Below are 23061 nucleotides of genomic sequence, written 5' to 3' on the forward strand. Positions count from 1 at the left end.
TATAAAAATAAGTATGGCATATTATACGGTCATGTAGTAATTAGATGTATAATAACCATACACGAGTATAATTTGTCGAATTGAAAACCACCGCTTTCGTTCGTTATTAAATTATTATAAATCTGTAACAGAAGTTATGGTTATAATTAGGGCTCGAAAGCTGATGCATTCTGAATTTTTTTTAACACCACATACGACGCTTTTATATCAAATTTGTGTGAAAAAGTGAATCCAATCGATATCACCATCGCAAGATTATTTAGACAAGTCTATACATATTTTATGGCCTCGAGGAATAAAACATGTCAATATTTTATTATTTTCAATCTCTGCCAATCTCTATATGATGAAAGCTGGAAGAGGTATAAAAGTCATATACTCCAAAATGGAACACATAAGTTGTTTGGCCCACGGATTACACTGGGTTGCGAAGACATTCAAAAACACTACCACTACAATAATTTTAGATCAATTATTAATATCAAAGATGAAAAAAAATATATTTCACCTATCGTGTGTTCGATATTTCAAAAAAATAGTACACAATATTTCTTTACCACCACAACCTGTATTAGAAAGCTGATGGGGATAATGGCTGAAAAGTAAAAGTTGCTACCCGGTCTTCCGACATAACATTTTGAGGATACTAAATGGTTTTGAGAGCCTTATACAAAACTTCCAATAAAATACAACCAATTACAAACGAAACGGGTATCCCATACACGATTTATAGGTACCTAATCAATTTTTGACCCGCAGTTTAAAATAACAAAATTACCAAATGTATTATAATATATATTTATCAACAAAATATTATTTAATATAAAATAAGTATCTCTATCAAAAATTATACATTTATAAATTCATTCAGCGGGTATCTAAATAGCCTGGCTCCTATACTCCAGGTTCAACAGCCCACTACCAACTCCTCACTGTGATAGTACTTATTTTCGAAAACATTTTGAAATTTAAAAAAAATATTATTGGTCCAAACAAAGATGATCAAGTACATCAATTGAAATAATTAGAGCTGCGGGATAGTGTGAGCGATTATGATGTAAAACGTAATTAAATGTATGTTAACTCCAGCCTTGGAACTTTGGCTGATTCTGTTTCTAAGTTACAAACTTTTGAGAGCAATCTGTGCAGCTCGATACAAATTAAAACAATATTGAGATTAAAATTAAATCAGCTTCTGAGTATAGCATTGGACATTATTATTGGAAATCAAGAACAAATTGTAGGCTATATTTGAAAAAAATACTGAATTTTAAACAATTTCAAAAATTATAAGTGTCGAAGGAGTTTCAAGAGTTTTTAAGATGACTTCAGAGCTGAAGGTTTGGCCCTTTTAAAAGTTGCTCCCAATCACTGCAGTGGACTTGGATAGGTATTTTATACATATATACATAAATATTTACTTTCCGATAATCGCCTGATCGCCGTTCTTTTAATCTTGACAACATCAAATATACTCAATTTAATGCAATGCAATAAGTTTGAGTAATCTTTAAGATTTTATAAAATGTCTACCTATATTTAAAATTTAAAAAATTTGTATAAGAAATTATACCTACCATTCATTAATTTAAAGCCATATTATTTGTAATTTTTTAAGGTAATTTTACATTTTTAGATAATATTTGCATATTTTTTCAATGTTTTTAAGGTCATCTCGATTCCCAATATCCTCGGCGATTATGATTTGAGAGGTTTTTATTTCGTTTCCTTTGCAGTCCTGGATTACTCTTAGAAATCTCGAGGTATAACGATCTGCGTAGTAACCGGACAAACCTTTTCTCACACACACATTACCCGTCAGCCACCGTATCGTATTATGGCAATAATAATAATATAGAACGACAACTGGAATATCGTTCAGACAGACCAGAACCAGACCGAACGATGTGGAATATTGCACAACATCGATTTCCGACTATGCGCGAGTGACAACGGCTAGAATTATTTATGCGAGCGTGTATCTTTTTAAACATTTATTCATTCTCACTCCCTCAATCTCTCCCTCTCACTCTGTCTCTCTCACTCGCTCACTCACTCTTCTCGGTGAGCACACACATAAATTACAAAAACAAAAAAAAAAGCCCCAGAGTGAAAGGAAATGAACAAAACGTTATACACTTAATACACGAAACGAACGTTGCAGTGCAGATACTGTCGTCTATATATGGCTCGACGCACGACGAGAACATATATTCTCGCTCGATTTTATACTTCAATTAAAAACCCGACGATGTTCACCACCACCACAGTCGAGTGAAAACGAAAACAATGAACAGTCGGTAGGTACTCGTATGTTTTTTTCTTGTTTTTCGAAACCTCCTGTTATGCGTATATGGAAACGCCCCCCCCCCCCATCCACTCACGACATCATGAATATCGAACAACAAAACGTTCATGTGGTTATCTCAATATTTCGACATTATATTATTATTATAATACAAGCAAACCGATTTTTGAGTATTGTCACTTATTATTAATTTTATACAAATCGTTCAAAAGGGTGTACGTCACTTTTGTGACTGTTTATTACTATCTATTTATATTTAATATAAAGATATACCCGGTGGTACAGCTATACAAGTATTTAACAAACAACGGTACAAAGTAACTAAGTAGTCCAAATATTGTATAAAAACAAATGCGAAGGGCTAGGGCTTAATATAACTTTACACAAAAATTCTTTTTTAACTCAATATTTCGGTATTGTTTATGTACACATTTATTATTTATACATAAACACTAGATATACATTTATTCATTAAAGTGGCTTAATTTTGATTTCCCCGGTGGTTAAGGCAAACTTTAGTGTCTGTATAAGGTCTCCTAAATTACCAACTCAAACGTGGCCTATGCTGCTTTAAAATTAACTGCACATTTTCCCCACATTTAACATTTTCCACATGAGCCTTAAATTAATTTAAAGAAAGTTTACAATCTACAATGATTTAATAATAATGTTACAACGACCTGGTTTGCTGACATTGTCTTCATTAAACGTTTCAATATTTTTTTTTTTTTAGACATTCGGTCGTTTTCAAGATAATTTATTATTTATAAAATATATAATTGCAAAAATCAATATACTGCAAGTATTCAGCTGCGATAGTAATTATAAATTTATTTTTCGTATAAAAATTATTTTGTGGCTACAATTAATTACAAAAATACAAACAAAGTTTATAATCAAATTCTTAGTTTGAAAATATAATGCTTGGTAACGCCATCTTTATAATACGCAGATAGTACCTTATAGAATTATTCCATCTCGTATTTCTTGTGTTAACATATATTTTAACCAGCATTGATGATGAAAACAAAGTTTATCAAACATGGGATTAAAATAAAAATGATTTTCTCGTCGTTAAATTATACAGTTCTAAAACTTAAAACCATGAATAACATATTTACAATTATAATTCATTCTTGTATAATATGTAAATAATACGATTTATGTTTGAAATATAACTATACATGGTACAAATAATTTGATACATTTATGTATCACATTATATGTAGCATATCATGTACCCATTTAAAAGTTATTTTATCCTAAGGGGATAAAAATTTCTTTCATTATCGAAAACCTATCGTCAGTTGTAGACTTTCAGCTTAAAGCAACTACTCATAATTCATGATACAGTAACAATACGGTGTTCTGTGATAGTTTATTTCATTATGACATTATTTACAAATGTTTTATATCATTTTATCATTACCTACTTAGAATTTGAGATGATGATTAATATTTACGTTTTAAAAAACAATACAATAAAACTGCAAAGTAAAATATTTTATTTTTTTCAAAACGTGATTTCTTCATGACAGGTGATTATATCTTAAACACACTAATGACTTTTAACACAGGAATAATATAAATTTCAAAACATTGTAAAATAAATAATATTTTGAATGAGCTACGAAAGTGTTATTTCGTAATTATTGTAAAAAATGAAAACTGTTTTGTGTTCTCTATATATAACATTTAAATCATAACATCTGCTATTTTCGTCTATTATTATTATTATTATTATTATTATTAATATGAAAGCTAAAATTACACAGACTGTTAGCCTAACTTAATATTTTATATTTCAGAAACTGATAAACATGGTGTATTTGAATTTTTACATAGATGCTGTTATAACAAATAATTAGTGTCTTACATAGAGTAATAAAACTTATGGTGTCTTATTTAAAATAATTTACCATTGGTGAATAATTGAAAGTATTTAGTGTACGCGTACAACTTTGCGCTCGTGAACAGAAAAAAAATATCCATACCAAATTCACTAGTGATTTTCCAAATTACCCTTACTAACAGGAAGCAGCTGGAAAATTCTATTAAGTTATATAATATAATCCATGATCAAGTGGTTTTAGCAATAATTTGCACATATAATTCTAGTTTCACAGCGGCAGTAAACAATTCCAGTGCAGTGCACTCGGAGGCCACTGTTTTTTCTGTTACAGTAATTTGGAAAAGTTCAACCCTCGGAGGCATTAAATTATGGTACAAACGCGGAGAGAAAGAGGACTAAAAGAAAACCCATTGCTAAATTATATAAGTTTAAATTCAGTTTGAGTAGTAACTAGAAATTGTGTAATAATATCGTCAACGTTGTGGACGTCATAATAGTATGATTTTTATTAAATCGCAATCAAGCTGATGAGCATTGTCCACACATTTGTGGCAGCTTTTTATAAAGCTTTTGTTTTTAACTTTATTACTTAATAGAGCATTCGATTTATGCGAAAACCACAAAAGCAACCAATTTAAAAAAAAAATAACAAAATTTATCAAAAAATAACAGCGGTATTTAAAACGATTTATTTTCAAAACTTACTCTAACAAAATAAATAATAAACATTTTAATTCATCCATTCGATACAACATACCATAAAATAATATTTAAATTTAATTAACAAAAATTAATAGGTACCTATATATTATTTCTAATCAGTAAGTACCCATTAATAAAATTGAATATTAAATTAAACCTATTGTTGTTCATTATTCCTTATTTATTATAGCTAATACTTTAACTTTAACTTATAAACCATGTTATCGAAATAAGTGTCACAAATACCGGGCATCGCCAATAATAAAATATGATAATAAATAATAAATCTGATCTTTTGTTAAAATTTAAACAATATCATCATACAAATGTAAAAGAGTTCGTTTTAATCATATAAAAATAAAATAAAAACAATGTAATATCCTTTTATCACATTTTTTTTTAAAATTTTTAATATGTTTTCTTAGTCTTAAGAGTAATCGTAGTTTAAATTCCTTGTATCTAAATCACAAATAAATCACAAAATAGCGATAAAGATTAATAAAGGTACACGCTGAAAATGATTTTAAAATATAATGATTATTATTGAAGGGGAATTAAGGATGAAAAATAATAAGTAACAAAATGAAAAAGAGAATTTTGCTATCCTTGTAAAATGTGATTTGGCCCAATCAATGGATAGTGTTCGACGTGTTTGTTGGTATCGTTTTCGTTTACACTGTAGTCACGTAAGTAGAACGTCCCTCCGTCAGTTTCCATCTCACTCACTATCTTCACTAGACGACCAAATACATAAAATGTATATATATACACATTTTTGTAATACCTACATATAAATATAATAATAATATATAGAAATGTGGATGAGAAATAACAGGTTTGTCATGTGTAAAAATACAATTGGAATGCATCATACAGGGTGAAATCACATGCGCTATTTTTTTCTTTGCATTTACGATTTTTTTATTATTTTAAGCACAATGTCGTAATATATTATTATTATTAAATTACTCTTCTGAACACGAATTCACAAATTCTTTTGAAAATCATTTAACTAACACATTAAAAAAAGATAAAAAAAAATAAACACCACTGCGGTAGGTACCTAGGTAAGTACTTGTAAAAGGCAAATACTTAACAAAGGCAAAAAGAATATTATTTAATGTACACTGCGCCGTATAATAATTTTAATAAAATAAAGAACTGGAACGAGAATAATTATAATTAATACAATGAGCGCTGCCCTCTCAAAGCATACCCTGTATAGTGTATACATACACGCATACGTGTGGTAGTAGGGGACCGACATATTTCCTGCGTTTGACTACTTCCTCGCCGCCATGAAAAGATAAATGACACTGGGAAAATGAAAAGGATAGAAGAAAATATTCTTTTTCCTCTGCGATACCCTTTCACTGACGTTTTTCCACATCACAAACATCGGTTCACATTATCGATGTCTGCGTACATGACTTATTTGGATTGTGCATGATTTTTTTCTTTAATACATAACTTTGAACTTCTGGTTTTCTACAGCTATGGAACGTTTGATCTTTAAGACGATTCATGAATGCGCAATAATATAATTTACTAATACATACAATTATCATAAATGTATAACTACTAAACTGTGTTAGGACTTTACCTAGTATATAATATACATTATTTGATTAAATTTTCTGACATAAATTATTAAACTTAACTAACTATTGAAAATTGTAATGGTTTTAAGACTTAATACAAATACGTATTATTATGTATAATATAATGGTATATGATCACAAATAAGCAAACTGCAATGCCTAAGCACAGGATTCAAATATTAAATTATATCAGAATATTCAAAGTTAACATATTATGCGAAAAATAATTGAATCGTAAAAAATCAAGACTATGTTGAATAGTGATGTTTCAAACCAAATGTAGTAGTGGTTTGACGACTACAGGTGTCGCTGTAAGGAAAAAATGAGGTGTACTTTTTGAAATGATTTTGCAGAATACATTATTATTAAGAAAGCAGGATGTCAGTCCATAGCAGTAATAAAAATTGACAGATAGATTTGAAAATTAAGTTCAAAATGAGTTTAATGAAAATAAAAATTAAGAAATACAGAAAAAATTATTTTATAACTGTATTAGTTGATTAATAATTATTATTAATAAAGTTAATTACCTTTTTGAATAATGTAAAATTCTATTTGAAGTTGATTTTAGCCCTATAAAATTTTATAAAGTTTTATAAGTCATATAAGTCCTAGTTTGACTTCAAATTTGAATAGCTCAATTTGGTTTGAGTTCAAACAAAGAAAGACATTCAGTTTGATCTCAACTATTTAAAGTGTTTAAAGTGTTAAAGTGTAGGTTGTTATTTGATACAATATATTATGCATATTAATTCCAAAATGTAAAATGATTTATTTTTATATTCCCTAATATTATCGAATTAAAGGGTATATTTTTATCAATGAGGATTAACTATAATAATAATAAACATTTTACATTTACTTCAGTCATTTTCGTCCTATCTAAATGCTAAATGATAATAATAATACATACTCACTGAGAACTTAATAATATAATGTATTATATTTCAATATCATCAAAACTTTAGGGTTGTTATAGAACGATAATCATTATAATAATTTGTAGTATACGCTTTGTACATAAATATTTTTTTTAAATTCAAAGCTTTATCTCTCCCGTAATATTATTGTACAGAATCGATATACATAGCTTTGCCATAAATAGCAGGTATATTGGCACAAGAAGGCGTCTCGTCCGCCGCACTGCACCAATATAAATCAAATATTATGATGTATAAAAAAATATTACATTCGTATGTATAAGTTATATTTTCCAAATACAATATCAAACAATAACCAGAGAACAATAACATGATTCAATAAATGAAAGATACAAATCACATTTCAACAGACGAATGCAATATACCATAGATATTATTATTTTTTAATTAAAATTAACTCTGAATAAATATTTGTCATTAATTGTATGCCCACATAAAAATATAATAATTACTATACCAATATTGTTGACTATTTATTTTATAAAGAGTTAATTTCCATTATAAATATTTAGGTAATAGGCGGTACACGAATAACGTAAAATCTAGAGTTTGATATTTATATAATAAATTACTATAATCGTTTTAAGGTTTCTGAACTATACCTGTACGTTTCTCAAAATTATAATTTCGTGTAAAAGTACTGGAAAAATCTGTATTTAACTCTGAATTAATGAACTTTACGTCAACGCAGAATTAATGTCACCCACGATAAAGCTCCGAGTAGGTAGTATTAGTTACTCCATAAAGTGATTAAATTTGAATTACCCTATTCCAAAAGATTTATGTCGATATATTTTCAATCGTATTCATTACTGCGCGGAGCGTATACGAGATTAATGGAACATGTAATGAGTGTTCAAGTAAACAAATTAAAGGCAAATGCTTTAAGAATGTTTTTAATAAAACAATTTACCAACACCTGCTAGGGGGCCGATCCATTTAAATTAGTTGAAGTTATGGTGAAATTAACAGGCTGGCTGTTATAAGTTTGTACAATAGTTTCGTGTTCTGCAGCGGCGATCGATCGACCTAACCTAAGTTTGATTGCAACTTTTCACATTCCGTGGAGACCGAAGATTATCGTTGACATGAAATTTAGTAGTGTCGCCTGAGGCTCTGGGTCATCCAAAATAATAGTAAAAAAAAAACCTAAATTGAAAACCGCCTAGTCTGGGGAATTTTGTTGCTGGTGTTAGTGTTGGAAAACCCGTCCGCGGGATAAAAATATTTATGGTCCGACGTACAATTTGTCGTCCGACGTCCCCGCTGGTTACAAACGTTTTTCTTTAAGGGCCAACGGCTTTTAATTGGTAGATTGAAATTGATTATATCTTTGACTCGGAATCCACTATGTATCCTTTCGGCTTTTTGGCTTATATTATATAATCACCATTATGTAGTATACTAGCTGTCCAGCCCAGCGTTGTGAGTGTAAAAGATTGGTTTTCCTTTAATAAATTTATTTGTACAAATATGTATGTACTATACTTCTATAATTATAATTGTAATATAATATTGTAACTAATGATCACAATATAAATAGACAACAACAAAATAATTTCTTTTCGTGACCTGAAAAAATGCATATCTGAGGTATCTAAAAGTAAGGACTGGAAAAATAAACTTTAAGTCTATAAACACACAATATACGTCTCAAAGTATCAATTAGTATAACTTTTTATTGAAAACTATCCAGTAGTTGTTCTTGAGTAATAATTAAAGCTATATAAACCAACGTATTTTATAAATATAGAGACGAAATATTAAAATTATTATATCAGATCAATATTGTATTTTAATATGCAACTTGTGACAACTATTTGTAATAGAAAAAACAATTTTTTAGACAATTTCCATTGCGAAATACCCATCGGGTTTTCCCGAATTTTCACATTTTAGAAGAAACATTTCCAATTTTTCTGTCCATAAAATGCTATTCGGAATATTACAAACATTTGAAAAAAAATTTTCCAAATCGGTCCCGCCGTTCTTGATTTATTCTGTTACCAACAGTCAACAGACAGTTTTTTATTATAAGCTACCTCTTCTGTATGTGCCAAAGATTTGGTTTTTTTTAAAATATATTTGTAAAAAAAAATGTATAATAATATGCCATATTTCTACTAATAATAATATTATAGTACCGTAATATGTAACCTATGAAAACTATTTATATAAACAAAAGGAATGCTGATTTATTGTGAGCAGAGAAAAATTCGTATGTGATCTATTCACTTGTGCTGCCCATAGGGGTTGGAAATAGGTTTAAAATCTTCTACTTGATATATTCTATAAATGTTTTTTTTAAATCAAAATAATCGGATGGATAGTTTTTGAGATTAGCTGTCGCAAATAATGTAGATATCACGTTTATATAATTAGATAATAATATTATATAAGTACTAGCTATTATGTGTATTATTATTATTATTTTCACTGATTCGTAGCGACCGTGTTTTTATACTCCGTATATAATATTATTATAAGGCGTTTAATACAATACCTTAACCAATAAACAAGCTACAGCGATGGTACTGAAAATTGCTAGTTACCTAGTAAAATAAAAAAACAAATTAGCCCATAATTAAAAGAGAAATAACCCATTCAGTAATTTAGACTAAAATTGTTTTTTTAAGCCTTATCTGCCAATCTAAAAGATACAACAGATTCGTTGGACAGCGTAGTATTGGAGTTTCACAATACATTGGTATTTTTAATATATATTTTATACAGCGTGCTCTTCTTGAGTATTATAATATAAATTTTAGTTCATCAATTTATCTTAAATATTAACTGCATATAGTTTTAAACTCTCTAGTTATATTACAACAATAATACAATTATCAAATATATAATTTTAAGAACATTTTAGGTCTTTTTATATTATTTATATACTATTTTGAACTAATTTGGTATTATTCACTATTCTTGTATTTTTTTATTATTATTATTATTATTATTAATATATCGTGCAATTTTTGTTTGTATTTAAAAAAGCATGAATATATTGTACAATATTTTTCATAGTTTTTTCTTACTATAATATTTAAAAATATGATAGTTCATATGTTTTTTTTTATGAGCATTTTAAATCACGAACATTTGTAAATTATTTTGTGGTTAAAAATGCATAGCATTTTTAATTTTAATACCCAAGGTTTGAACATTTGGTGCAAGATTCCTCATAAGTTTTTATTACTGGAATTAAAAAATAATGTTTAGCTTAGTCACATTTATTTTTATGAGCGTTTGAAGTTCAAATGTTGTTAAAATTGGATATTAAAACGTAAAATAACGATGTATCTCCTCAAAAGATTTTCGTTTGTCGGCCATTTGAATTTTTCTAAAATTTTTTATTTTTTTTCTCACCTTACAGCAGTTAGCTTAAAGTTTTTTCAAATTTTTAAATTTTATTTACAAGGATATGTATATGTTAATATTGAATACAGTAATTTTTTTTTAATCCTACGATTCTATGTAGCACTACAAACAAAATTGCATCCACCTATAAATGTCTGATCGCGTCTAAACATGGGCGGATAGGCCTACCGGGCAACCGGGCATTTCCCGGTGGGCCCCCTTCGTATTTTGGGAATGGCGCCTTTTTTATGGTTAACGCAATGACACATTAATATTATATAATTACAAAAGAAATTTCAAATTTGAAAAATTTTATTATTTTATATTATAATCTTATATTTTTTAAGTTTTGAACTACAAATTATTAATTAACACTGTGGTTTTGTCAACATTTGAACTTTAAATGCTTATAAACAATAATCATTCCTATATGTATCGTTAATATTTTAGCTATAATAAAAACTTATATAGTATATACCTATTACATTTTTATCTTTTTAACCGGACAAATAATTTTTTATTGATATTTGTAGGAAAAAAACTCAAACTAATCAAATACAATTGAAGTGAAAGGTTACCAAACAATTTTGACAAATTTTCTTTTTTTTCCCAATTATTTTAAAAGTACTGGAGGATTTTTAATGTTGACCTACCAAAAGTACTTACTAGATCAAATTTGCTTTTGAAAACATATTCGAATAATAATTCAAATATTTGTCGTAACGATTATTCGAATAACTTATTTGGAAAAACTAGGTATCGAATAATTATTCGTTAGTTTATATTAGTTGCGGCCCATCACTAAGTATATAATATAGGTGCTTATTAATTATTACGATAATTGTAATATAATCATGTATTCATGTAGAATATTAACTAAAAGAAACTATATTTTATAGGTATCTTAGTATAATTTTTACACTTAATAGCAATCAGCAGTATAAAATAAGTAGGGGTTGTCAAATAAATTTTCTAATATTTTTGAAATACAAATTGTGTTTCTTAATGTGTCTATTACATTTATAATTTTCAACATTATTTAAAGTGTAAAAGCCTAAATTAAACACTCAACTTTTATAATTAGATGTACTTAATTGTCAATTGATAATGGAATATAGATGTTGTTATAATATATTTTATAGATTTTCTAGATGTTAATATTGCCAAATATAACAGACAAATCATACACGTCCAATGTTTTGTTTTGATATTGTAGGTAACATAATTAATCTAATACTGTACTTGCGAGCAACTTTTTTTTATGTGGGGCCCCTTTTTAAAATTGCCTGGTAGGCCAAAAATGGCCTATCCGCCCATGCGTCTAAATAATGTTGTACCGTAAATTTATTAATATTTGAAAATATAATTTTTGAAAACTAATTTTATATTTAACAGCCACAAGCCACTATGACTATGGTGGAAAGTATTTTTTGATTGAAGTGATCTTAAAAATAAAAAAATTAAAAAGTTGTTTTTGGTTCTTAATTTTTTTCCCAGAGATAACCAATTAATAAAACATAAATTTTTGAAAACGTTTTTAAAGTTGAATTATTATTTTTCATTAAATATTAAAATAATGTAAGTCTCAAAGTTTAAACAGGAGTTAGAGGGTGGATGAGTTGTTTTTAATATGAGTAAGACGGCGAAGAAACGAGAGCAGGATATGCAAGAGGACACACACCCGGTGGGACACTTGGTATTTTATGGGTACCTATAATATAACATCGTAAATAAAATATTTATTACTGTTATTATTATTTTTAGACGATTCTCTGTAATAATATAGCATATACATAATAAAAATATTATATAGTGATATCGACATGTTAATATTATATTATATTTTTTTGTCTCGTACAAATAACACTCTTATAGTTCGGTACAGCGTGTGGTACGGCAAGTTGCTCCTCTCACTATACCGCGATATTCGAATCCCCGAGAAAGCAAAAACTAATAAAGTCCCAAAAGTAGTAGCAATAACAAACACGGCGCGTTTTCGTTATCATTTCGATCACGTTCGAATTGGACGCTATCGAGGGTAGGTCGGCAGCCCCCCCCTCCCCCCGTCACAACGGTATAGCTACGGCCCTGTTTTGCAGTTCTTATCTATATACTTATAGTAAATATAGTGGTTTGTCGAAGAGCTGGAGTCGGCCAGATACTGCGTCGCCAATCGACCTAGTCAGGTCGAGAAACCATCCACCTCGCCCCCCAAACCGTATATGGTCCGGGGTAATAATAATTGTAGTAGTTGGACTTTGACGTTTTCATTTCAGACATCGTCGACAGGACATCTATTGTATACCTATATCGTCACAGGCTTTTCAAACTTGGTGCACTGCACAGCAATGGTACGTCTGAGAAAAGAACTTATCTCATGCGAGATGTATTATACAGGGTGATTCGACAAACACGCTCAACTCCTACATTTTTTCCTCAATAATGAATTTGTTCAAATTCTGATTTTCGGAATCGTTATGAATATTCTACTCAAAGAACGTAATAATTACTGCCAAATTATTAAATGAAAAAAATGGCTCACCTCAGTTTTGTATGGGGAGAGTATGCTAGATGATTCACTCTGTATAATGGAGACATCGATTCGTGGACGAACAGTTTTTATAATATTATGTGTCAAATAACAATCTCTAAAAACGAAAATAAGATTTCACTTTTGTTCCGTCCCGCGCCGACTGTTATACGGCCTCTTTCAGCTCGATTATCGTCACAGGTAATTTTCGTTGCTTTTAGTTCAGATTTATTTTCACATATTATTATTTCTACTTTTTTTTCTCTCTGATAGAAAAATTGTTTTTGTTTTTTTTTTTTTTCTTTTCTTTGACTCACGACCTTTAGTAATTTATTGACACTATAATACTTTATTAATAAGTTTTTACTTTCCAAACTACATATCAACAGAACTACGTACAAGGACATACACGAGCGACCATTCGTATTTTATCCGGAACAAACCATTCGTTTTTCTTCCAATGATTTTTTTTTTCTTTCGTTTTATCTCTCAACGAAGATAGTTTTGATAGAAAATTAGATATAATACCGAACGTGCAAAAAGTTTGTAGAAAACTTTTCAAATCGATTTATATTGTACCATATTGGATAATTACTAAGTATGTGACTAGATGCTGAATTTATGCAAAACAAAAACAAAAAATAATAGTAATAGTTATTTATAAAGATCACGTTCAGAATTCCATTCAAAGTTGACTTTTTATTATTAGTTTTTTATAACTGAATAATATAATATATATATTATCGAAATGTAGGTACCCTATTTATGGCATCCCAAAAATCGACAAGTATTCCTAAACATATTAAAACCATCTGAAATGTTAATATATTTTATTAATTATTATTTCAGTGAATAAAATTGATCACATTACCTTAAAAATTATTGATGTAATTAATAAAAAGTGACAAATTCTTGGCTATTCATCAACAAAATCTATCAATAATATAGTTTTGAACTAATATAATATATTAATTACATTACTAATTTATTGAATTGTTAATGTCAATTAGCAAAATAGAAGTGGAATCCATTCAGTTTAAAATAAAATAAACATTGATTTTGTTAAGTTTTTTTTGTTTTCAGTGTACCCTTATTTTTAAAAACCTTTTTATTAGGGCTCGTAAAGTAATGGAACAATGCGATCGTCAGATATTTTAGTAGGTAACATAAAGTTTTTGTTTTTGTTGAATCGTATATAATTTAATTGGGCATACTATGTAAATATTTGTAGTTTATTTTTATTTTTTACGACGGACGGCTTACAACAATTTTTAATGATATAAAAACAATAGATACTGTATTTATTTTGAAACGACATCAATTAATAATAATCATCATCATTTTGATTTTTAATATGGCTAAACGAGTTTTGGTACTTACAATATTTTGACGATTTTTGTTCTTATAACGTTCGTTCGGATATTATTATAAATAATAATACACTCGACATCAAAACATACATGTATAAGAAAACAATGATATCCCGCGACAGCTGTATAACAATAACAATGTTAATATTATAATATGATTGACACCAAATAATATAAATTATAACTTCCATAATATATGTTACAGTATACATAACATTATATCCATGATGCTATTTACTATTACCATTGGATTCTGTATATTATTGGGGAATGCAGAAATACTTCCAAACCCACCCACCAAACGTGGTGGCGGCAGATAACGGCATACTCGTTTATCAACCATGTATACGGTTTGGTGGTATAATATTATCATGTTGTGCGTAAACAAAGTATTGCAGATCTATTATAATTCTATAATATAAAGGCCAAAATTAGATAGTTCTGAATGTCATATTATTATCCGTTTAATGACGTTGTCTGTGGCGTGAATTTATAGCCTGGACCGTCGATTCGGATGCTGTGGACAAATTAGGAATGTTCAAAGTGTATTGTCATGGTACCACAACAATCCTAAGCTATTAATTAATAATTATTATTAATACATTAAACGGAATTTAACTCCACCACCACGCCGCCACTACCATTTCGTGCACATGATGACCTCCGACAAAATGCGCCCTCGTTGACGTTTTGGAGCATAATATATATCTTCGAAAAACTATTTCGAACGGGTGAGCTCACGAGAGCCTTCTCATTGTGGTACGCAATTGAAGACCTGGGAGCAATAGCCAAACATATTTTTCAATTGATACGGTTTTTCAGGAGGCATTTAAAAATGTTTTAAAGATATACATATTTACATCTAACTTCAATTCGTAAAAGTAGCAACCAGTGCCACAGTATCAAAATCAAATTTGTATGACCTCAAAACCAAAAAATAAAACTCGGAGGTGTCTAATAAAGTTGCACTAAGAAGTAATTATTTCTTATAAAAAGTGTTGATTATATTTTTGTATAAAGCTGAATCCATAACAGGGTAGTGTGGATGTTTTTGGGAGTGTGTGAGTGTATACAACTAAAATGCGTTGTTAATTTCAATAGGTATTGTATTATACAATATTATTACGTGTTATTTCTTCCACGATTCTGCTGTATGAAACGTTGAACGAGCTTATATGATGATCCACAGTGGAAAGGGCTTACCCACTTAGTACCTTATCATGTCTTGTAGCTAAAGCGCAAAAATTATCTTCCCTGTAACTATACATAATAATGTTTATATCATTAACCCACTCATATTGCGTACACACACAGCATGAATTAATATTGGTCCATATTTTTATTTTACAGAAACGCTATGCGGACCTCACGAGAAGCGATTGCTCAACGATTTATTAGACCCTTACAACACACTAGAGAGGCCAGTAGCTAATGAATCGGAGCCACTACAACTTAGTTTCGGCCTTATGCTCATGCAAATCATAGATGTGGTGAGTTATTTTGTTTAGTTTATTATATTTTAATATTTAATATAATAAACCGCAATAAATAGATTTGAATTAAATAATTCAAATGCATTTTCATTTAGTATACTTGTGTTATAATATGTTTATTATATTTGATATTTATTGTACTGCAAATAAATGAAGTTTAATATGAATTAAAAATTGTGTTCTAAAAAAAAAAATGAAAAGGTCACACGATACAACTGATGGTTTAAAAATCGAATACAAAAACAAAATATCAAAATGTATTTACAGCATGGGATTTTATTTATAATAATTAGTATAAAATGAACTCGTATTTTCTGAACAATCAATAAAAAAACCAAAGCGAATAAATGCGTACAAATAGATAAACACACCGAACACAAAATTATTTTTAAAAAAAATTGAACCATTTACGATATAACCACTAAACGCCATAAAAAAATAAATACTATACCTCATTTTCATGGTACCTCGTTATAAATATATAATTTATTTATCATTAGATTACATAATATTTAAATATGTATAAATATCGTTTAATTGTGGTTGCTATAAGTATGCGTATAGTTGCGATAAGTAACCTATCATGGATTCTAAAAATGATAACTCGAATAGTATTAAAAAATGTCGATGTCCCATTTGGCTTACATTCAAAGCAATAGATAATTTTATTTTCTTGCAGCTAGTTTTGAATTCTTTTTTTTACTTTTGTACGTGCAAGTCATCTGACTTTATTATAATGTGCTTTTTTGTAGTCATCGCTGTTTTTGTTGTTTGGTTTGGTAAAAACCCGTTAAAAATGTTTTACCCAGTTCACATAGTCCGCTAAAAAATTCTAGCTCAAAGGCGTGGACAAAGCGTATAATTTGTGCAGGGTGGGCCGAGTGAAGTTTAATGTTCGAAAAGTACCCAAGCAAGTTTTTTTTCAAACTTTTTATTTTTATGACCAAAATACTTTGTACAGCTGTAAAATAATAGATTAAGGTCTTGAAGGTGCATACAATATTATTGTATTTTTATTGAATTTAATACATAACAACATATTTAAAATGCATATTTATTGTCAAATTCCTAAGCAGATTTAGATAAGATTCTTCTTGGTACTCGTCATAGTAATTCATAATACGATTTTTATAACGAAAATTATCAAGTTCAAAGAATATTTCATTAATTTGATTTAATATTAAAGTATCCAATTAGGTACCTTACTTATTTGAAATAAAAGTACATTTTTAGTTGTAGGTACCTACCTATAGTATGTAAATAATAATTACATCATAATATATTTAAACAATACTTATTAACTATGTTCAAAATGTATTATTTTACTTTAAAAATATAATATTAAATTTATGGTTTTTTTTTTTGTAATATAAAAATGCAGACTATATTGAACAATATTATACATGGTAACAAATTTTTGAAAAAATCATTATTTTCAAACAAAATTTCAGTAATTTTACGAAGTTATTTTAAACCATTAGTAACAATGAACTAAAATGTACAATTAAAATTCCAAAATTAAATCTGACAAATATCAGAATATTTAATATAATCATTCATCTCAATTTTAATATTAGATTTTCAAATGAACTCTATTTCTCAAACACAAATACATTATAAAGTTTAATTCGGCTTACAAATGGATTCCTCGTTTGCATAAATAAATGAATGCATGTTTTATAGTTTATTCTGGCGATTTAGATATAGATATTCCATAAAAATAGTTTCTGTCAAATATCAAAAGTAAATGTGTTGTGTCCCTGACGTAGAGTTACCGCAGTTTCAACTTCATTACAACTACATGCCGCAAAGATTATCAAAGAAGTCTCAAATTCATTTGGCTAATGCCAAACATTTTATATTTTGGTCACGAATATTTTATCCTAGCTCAAGTACAGAAAATAATTCAAGATTTTTACCCAACTGGCTTTGCAATATATTACCTATGTTAAATTTTAAATAAGGGGAAAAACTAGTATTTTAAGAATGAGTTAGGTAGATACTTATTTCACTGAATGTATCCAAAAGAGCAAAGGGGACACGAGGACAGTTTAATAAAACATTCCTAAGGTATTTATATTTTTTTTTCTGTCCGTCACCACCGTGTTTCCACCAGAAAAAGGAGAACTGTTTAAAATTTATGTATTCGTCCTCAGAGTGTAAACGTCAGTTACCCCGGTTACCTAGCATTCTGAATGTAAATTTATCGACCTCTTTTAAAAAGGGGTTAGAAAACATAATATTTATATCTATAGGTAGGTATACATAAATACATTTTCGCACAGTTGAATTATTTCGTATTGACAGAAAATTTGTGTAACGCAATGCCAACGCATAAATGAATCGACGTCTCTTTATTTAAATAACTCCTCAAAATTTACGTGCTTAAAACTTATCATAACACGATACTTTGAACAATGTTTTGTACTAACACGCACGTAACTATTTGTTTCAGGATGAAAAAAATCAGCTGTTGATTACCAACATGTGGTTAAAATTGGTAAGTATATTTTGAGCTGAATTTATTACAATTTATTTCTTACAAAAGGTGATATTGATAATGTTTTAGGAGTTCATATTATCTTAAAAATATAAGTAGTTAAAATGATAAAAATATGTTCTAGTTAAATTATATACTACAATATGAAGTTATTATTGAATTTTATTGAGATATTTATTATAACTAAAATATGTTTATATAAATATATAATTGTAAGGAGGTACCTTCAATTTTATAAAAATATTTTAAGTTATAATATATCATGAGTATAAAATATATTTTATTAGACTTTCAGGAAAATAATTAATAAAAGTAATTTTATATTGAAAATGTTTAATCGCATAATCAACGTACCTAGTTGTTAGTTTATCAATTCTACAAGTTATAAGAACCTCGCTGTACTTGGAACGTGAAGACTTCTCTTTGGCCTACAAGAATTTAAGGAATTCACCAACAAAAATACCCTTGCTCTGTTGCCAATGTATATTTTTCATTTATCACCATAGATTCAACTACATGAAACATTATTTCAGCACAAATGCGAGGATAATTTAAGACTTAACTCCGTTTACTGAAAACGTCCCGAAAAGAGTCTTAGTTATACATTGCTAGGAAGGATTGGTATTGGATGTAAAGGGAATGGATTGGGGGGCTACCCGTGTGGTACATAGAAAATAGAAATGTTGGTTGAAGTTTTTCGAAAAACATACATAGTTATAGAATATTTTAAACCATATCTCACTGTTAGTTATTTTTTTTTTATAAAGTTATTAATGTCTATAAATGTAACACTTTTACTAAAGCAATGTGTTCAAATGTTTTCAAAATAAAAACCGTACACCAAATGTTTGAATAAATGTATATAATATTAAATAGATTATAAAACTCAAATTATTATTTTATTGTTCTCGAAAAAAATTAATTATTTATAATATCAGATTTAACATACAACACGTAAAAAAAGTACTTAAACAAAAATTAAATAATAATTATAATGATAGTAAATTATGCACTGTGATTTGCAAATATTATGTAAATAATCATCCGTAAAATAAATATTCTGTCATTCTTATACTAAATGCAATTTAGTTGAAGTAGGTACGTCATAATTTTTTGCCGAGACTCATTCAAAATTACAAGATTTTATGCCTTCGGCATAAAACTTTAGTAAATCTCAGTTGTTTTAATTTATATGAAATGGAACGTTTCATTGTTTGTCTTCTAATCTTAACTTTGTGCAAAACAGTTCTATATACTACCATATTGCGCCGACGGATTGGGTATACAATATGAACAGAAAAGGAAATTAAAATATTTTTGTGTATTGTACGGCCGAAAAAAATCGTTTATGTAAAAAAGAGTAGTTTTCTTAAATAAAAATGTTTTAACACATATTTTTTGTTTTTATTATTTAATAAAAAATATCGGCTACTAGGCCATTAGTTCTTAATATACTCGTATATTATTAATTTAGTCTTAAATTAGGTTATATAAGTTGATTCCCTCTAGGAATTTGACAATGTTGGTGTTTGATAGGAGATCAGGTTGATGGGTTGCACAACTGGTATGGTATGTGATGTTTCATCCTTGTGCCTACATACATTAAACATTCCGTTTATGTATTTTCCAGTGAACTATTACCACATAAACTATGATTATATTATTAACAACAATCAATATCGATAAATTATAAATAATTATTATTTTGTGTTCAATAGGTAAGAACATTATTGAATTATAGTCATGGTTTTTATTAAATTCAATATTAAATAGTACAACAAAAATTACATAATATACTCATTACTACATTGTTACGCATTTGTAATTCCCTGTTCATAAATAGTAATTAAATTATTGATTCCAATAAAATGCCTTTCCTATTTAGTCCCATATATTGTATCTTATAAAACTTACCAAATTCTGTTTTAAATTAAATAGCACATAACGTTGGTGTTACTTATTAGATTATTATTTTATTTTTGAACTGATAAGTATCCTGAGGAGGAACATATTATTTTAAACTTTCTTTCGGCGAATACAAATATACCTCAATATATAGTATACGGTATAATATTATAGCAATTAGCCCAAATGTAGAACGAAATTCCTAACAGCCTCTCTCAAGTAGGTATAAGTACCTACAAAAGAAAAAACCAATAATAATACACAAATGTACCTCAAAATGGTGATTTCAAGCTAAACACTTCGATTCTTAGAGCTTAGGAAAATCTATAGTTAGAGTGAGGTATTTTACATGTTTGTATTTTATAGTACCTACACACGTTTACTCCGAGTAGTTTTCAAACAAATACAAAATGTTTTGTCCTCTTGATTAATGTAATGTACAATCATATGTATCCATATAGGTTTAGGTGGACCATTTGTCATGATTTTTATTTTTTTGTCTCTTCACCTAAAGTCATAAAAACGGTTAGTAACATAAACGATTAATCACACACGTGGTGCCACTGAGTGACAAATAAAGAACGAAAAAAGTGGTAGGTAGGTATTCTGTAGAAACATTCACGGTGGCGGCAATATAAACCAATTTAATGAAATAAAAAAACACTAAGCAAAATACACTATCTCAAAGTGCATGACGCGTACTATATAACCGTTTTTGTTTTTTATTCATAATTAAAAATAAACGAACAAAAACTTTCAATTTATATTTGTTTGTTTTTTACAAAGTATTAAAATGCAATTTGTCACACGAGAAAACATAATTTAAAATATACATCAACAGTCAACACCTGTATTATCATGAATCGCTTAACCCTTTTTAATGTATAAAGTTTACCTATGTATTTTGTTTATATATTATATAAAGGTGGTCCAAAAAACTTATTTAAGAAATTTAAAATGAAAACCCTCTCATTTTTCAAGTGATATTAAAAAATAATTTTGTGAAAATGTAGACCCGATTACTCATCCCCTTCAAGTTCCACAAAAGGTTTAAATTACAGCCCAAAGAGGTTTTTCCTATTGTTTTTCAATTACTTATTAGTTATTTCAAATGTTTGACTAACTTTAATAAATTGTCTACAACAGTCATCATAACGAACGTACCTACCAAAATAATGATAAAAAAACAAAATATGTAAATAATCTAACAAATTTTCGTTTTACAGTTAACTATTTAAAAATATTTTTTTGAACAGATTTTTTTCTTTAAAATAAATTATAATCTTACTAGGTATCTACAAAATAAATTGTTACGAACAAGTAACAATAGAAAAATATCATTAGATCACCCGTATTTTTTTCTATTGTTTTTATTTCTATACTATGATATAAGTTTTTTTATGAAGATGATATTCAGTGATAACCACGCATCCAAGCCATTGCTGAGCACAACATTATATTCAAGCAGCATTTATTTTTAAACCGATTTCCCTCTATTTATTAATATATACTGTTATTTTTAATACCTATAAATATTTATTTTTCAAACAGTAAATAGCTATACACCTAGCCAAAAGATAATGGGAAAGATGCCAAAAGTAGATACCTACAGTTTGAATGCTTTCCTCCAAGAAATATTATAATTAATTCCAAGAACTCCTCATAATCACTTCTTCTCAGCCAAAGACAATACTTCATGGATCTTTTAATTTTTCATAACATTTGTGTTTAAAAAGTTAAACGATGTATAAACTAAATATAAACTAACTTCTATGTATTAAAATATAAAACTAACAATAATATTATCGATTATTATTGGCCTTATTATGAACTATACGATAATAATTCTTATATAATATTATTGACAAAGGTTCGGTGTTTTAAGAAGTAGAAGTGTACAATATATTATACATACTTTATTTAATTATTAAATGTATCATTAAAACGATTTTAATTTAAATTTAGGAGTGGAATGACGTCAACCTCAGGTGGAACCACAGCGACTATGGTGGTGTGAAGGATTTGAGAATACCACCGCATAAGATATGGAAACCAGATATGCTCATGTATAATAGGTTAGTACACATATCACATTAATGTCTACACCTACACAGATGACATGTAACTCTATCATAAACATACATTTTTACGTTATTACAGTAGCATAAGCACACTAATAGTATATTTTAAAATTTTATAACCTAGTTAATAAACTTCACACGTTTGTCATTAATAGTTGAATAAACTCAGGTAGCGATGTAAAGGATTACACTGTGTGGAATGAGTCGAGTCAGACAAGTAGACCTTGAAGGTTTCTGGGTGACCTGAGGGGGAGGTTGGAATGCATTGGATAATGATGCATACGAAATTTGAATTGTATCTAAAATAGTTTAATAATATTTAAAGATTGCGAGTGCTGAACACGAATATGTCGACGATCTTTTGCACTAAACAGAGGTGTACGCCCAATGTAGAGGTTAAAGTATTTGGAGTATTTGG

At 28.2% G+C, this 23061-nt stretch overlaps 1 protein-coding gene across 4 annotated transcripts in view; it reads left to right on the top strand.

Moving 5' to 3' along the window:
• Window positions 1-23061, top strand: part of LOC111034091 (acetylcholine receptor subunit alpha-type acr-16-like) — an 83568-nt gene that overhangs the window by 33556 nt on the left and 26951 nt on the right. For all 4 annotated transcript variants that reach the window (XM_022315123.1, XM_022315125.1, XM_022315126.1 and 1 more), the window contains exons 2-4: window positions 16015-16154; window positions 18613-18657; window positions 22528-22637. In XM_022315123.1, coding sequence (XP_022170815.1) covers window positions 16015-16154; window positions 18613-18657; window positions 22528-22637 — 295 coding nt within the window. The remainder of the gene's footprint in view (window positions 1-16014; window positions 16155-18612; window positions 18658-22527; window positions 22638-23061) is intronic.

This window comes from Myzus persicae, unplaced genomic scaffold (assembly GCF_001856785.1).
Source record: "Myzus persicae strain clone G006 unplaced genomic scaffold, MPER_G0061.0, whole genome shotgun sequence".
Lineage (NCBI taxonomy): Eukaryota > Metazoa > Arthropoda > Insecta > Hemiptera > Aphididae > Myzus > Myzus persicae.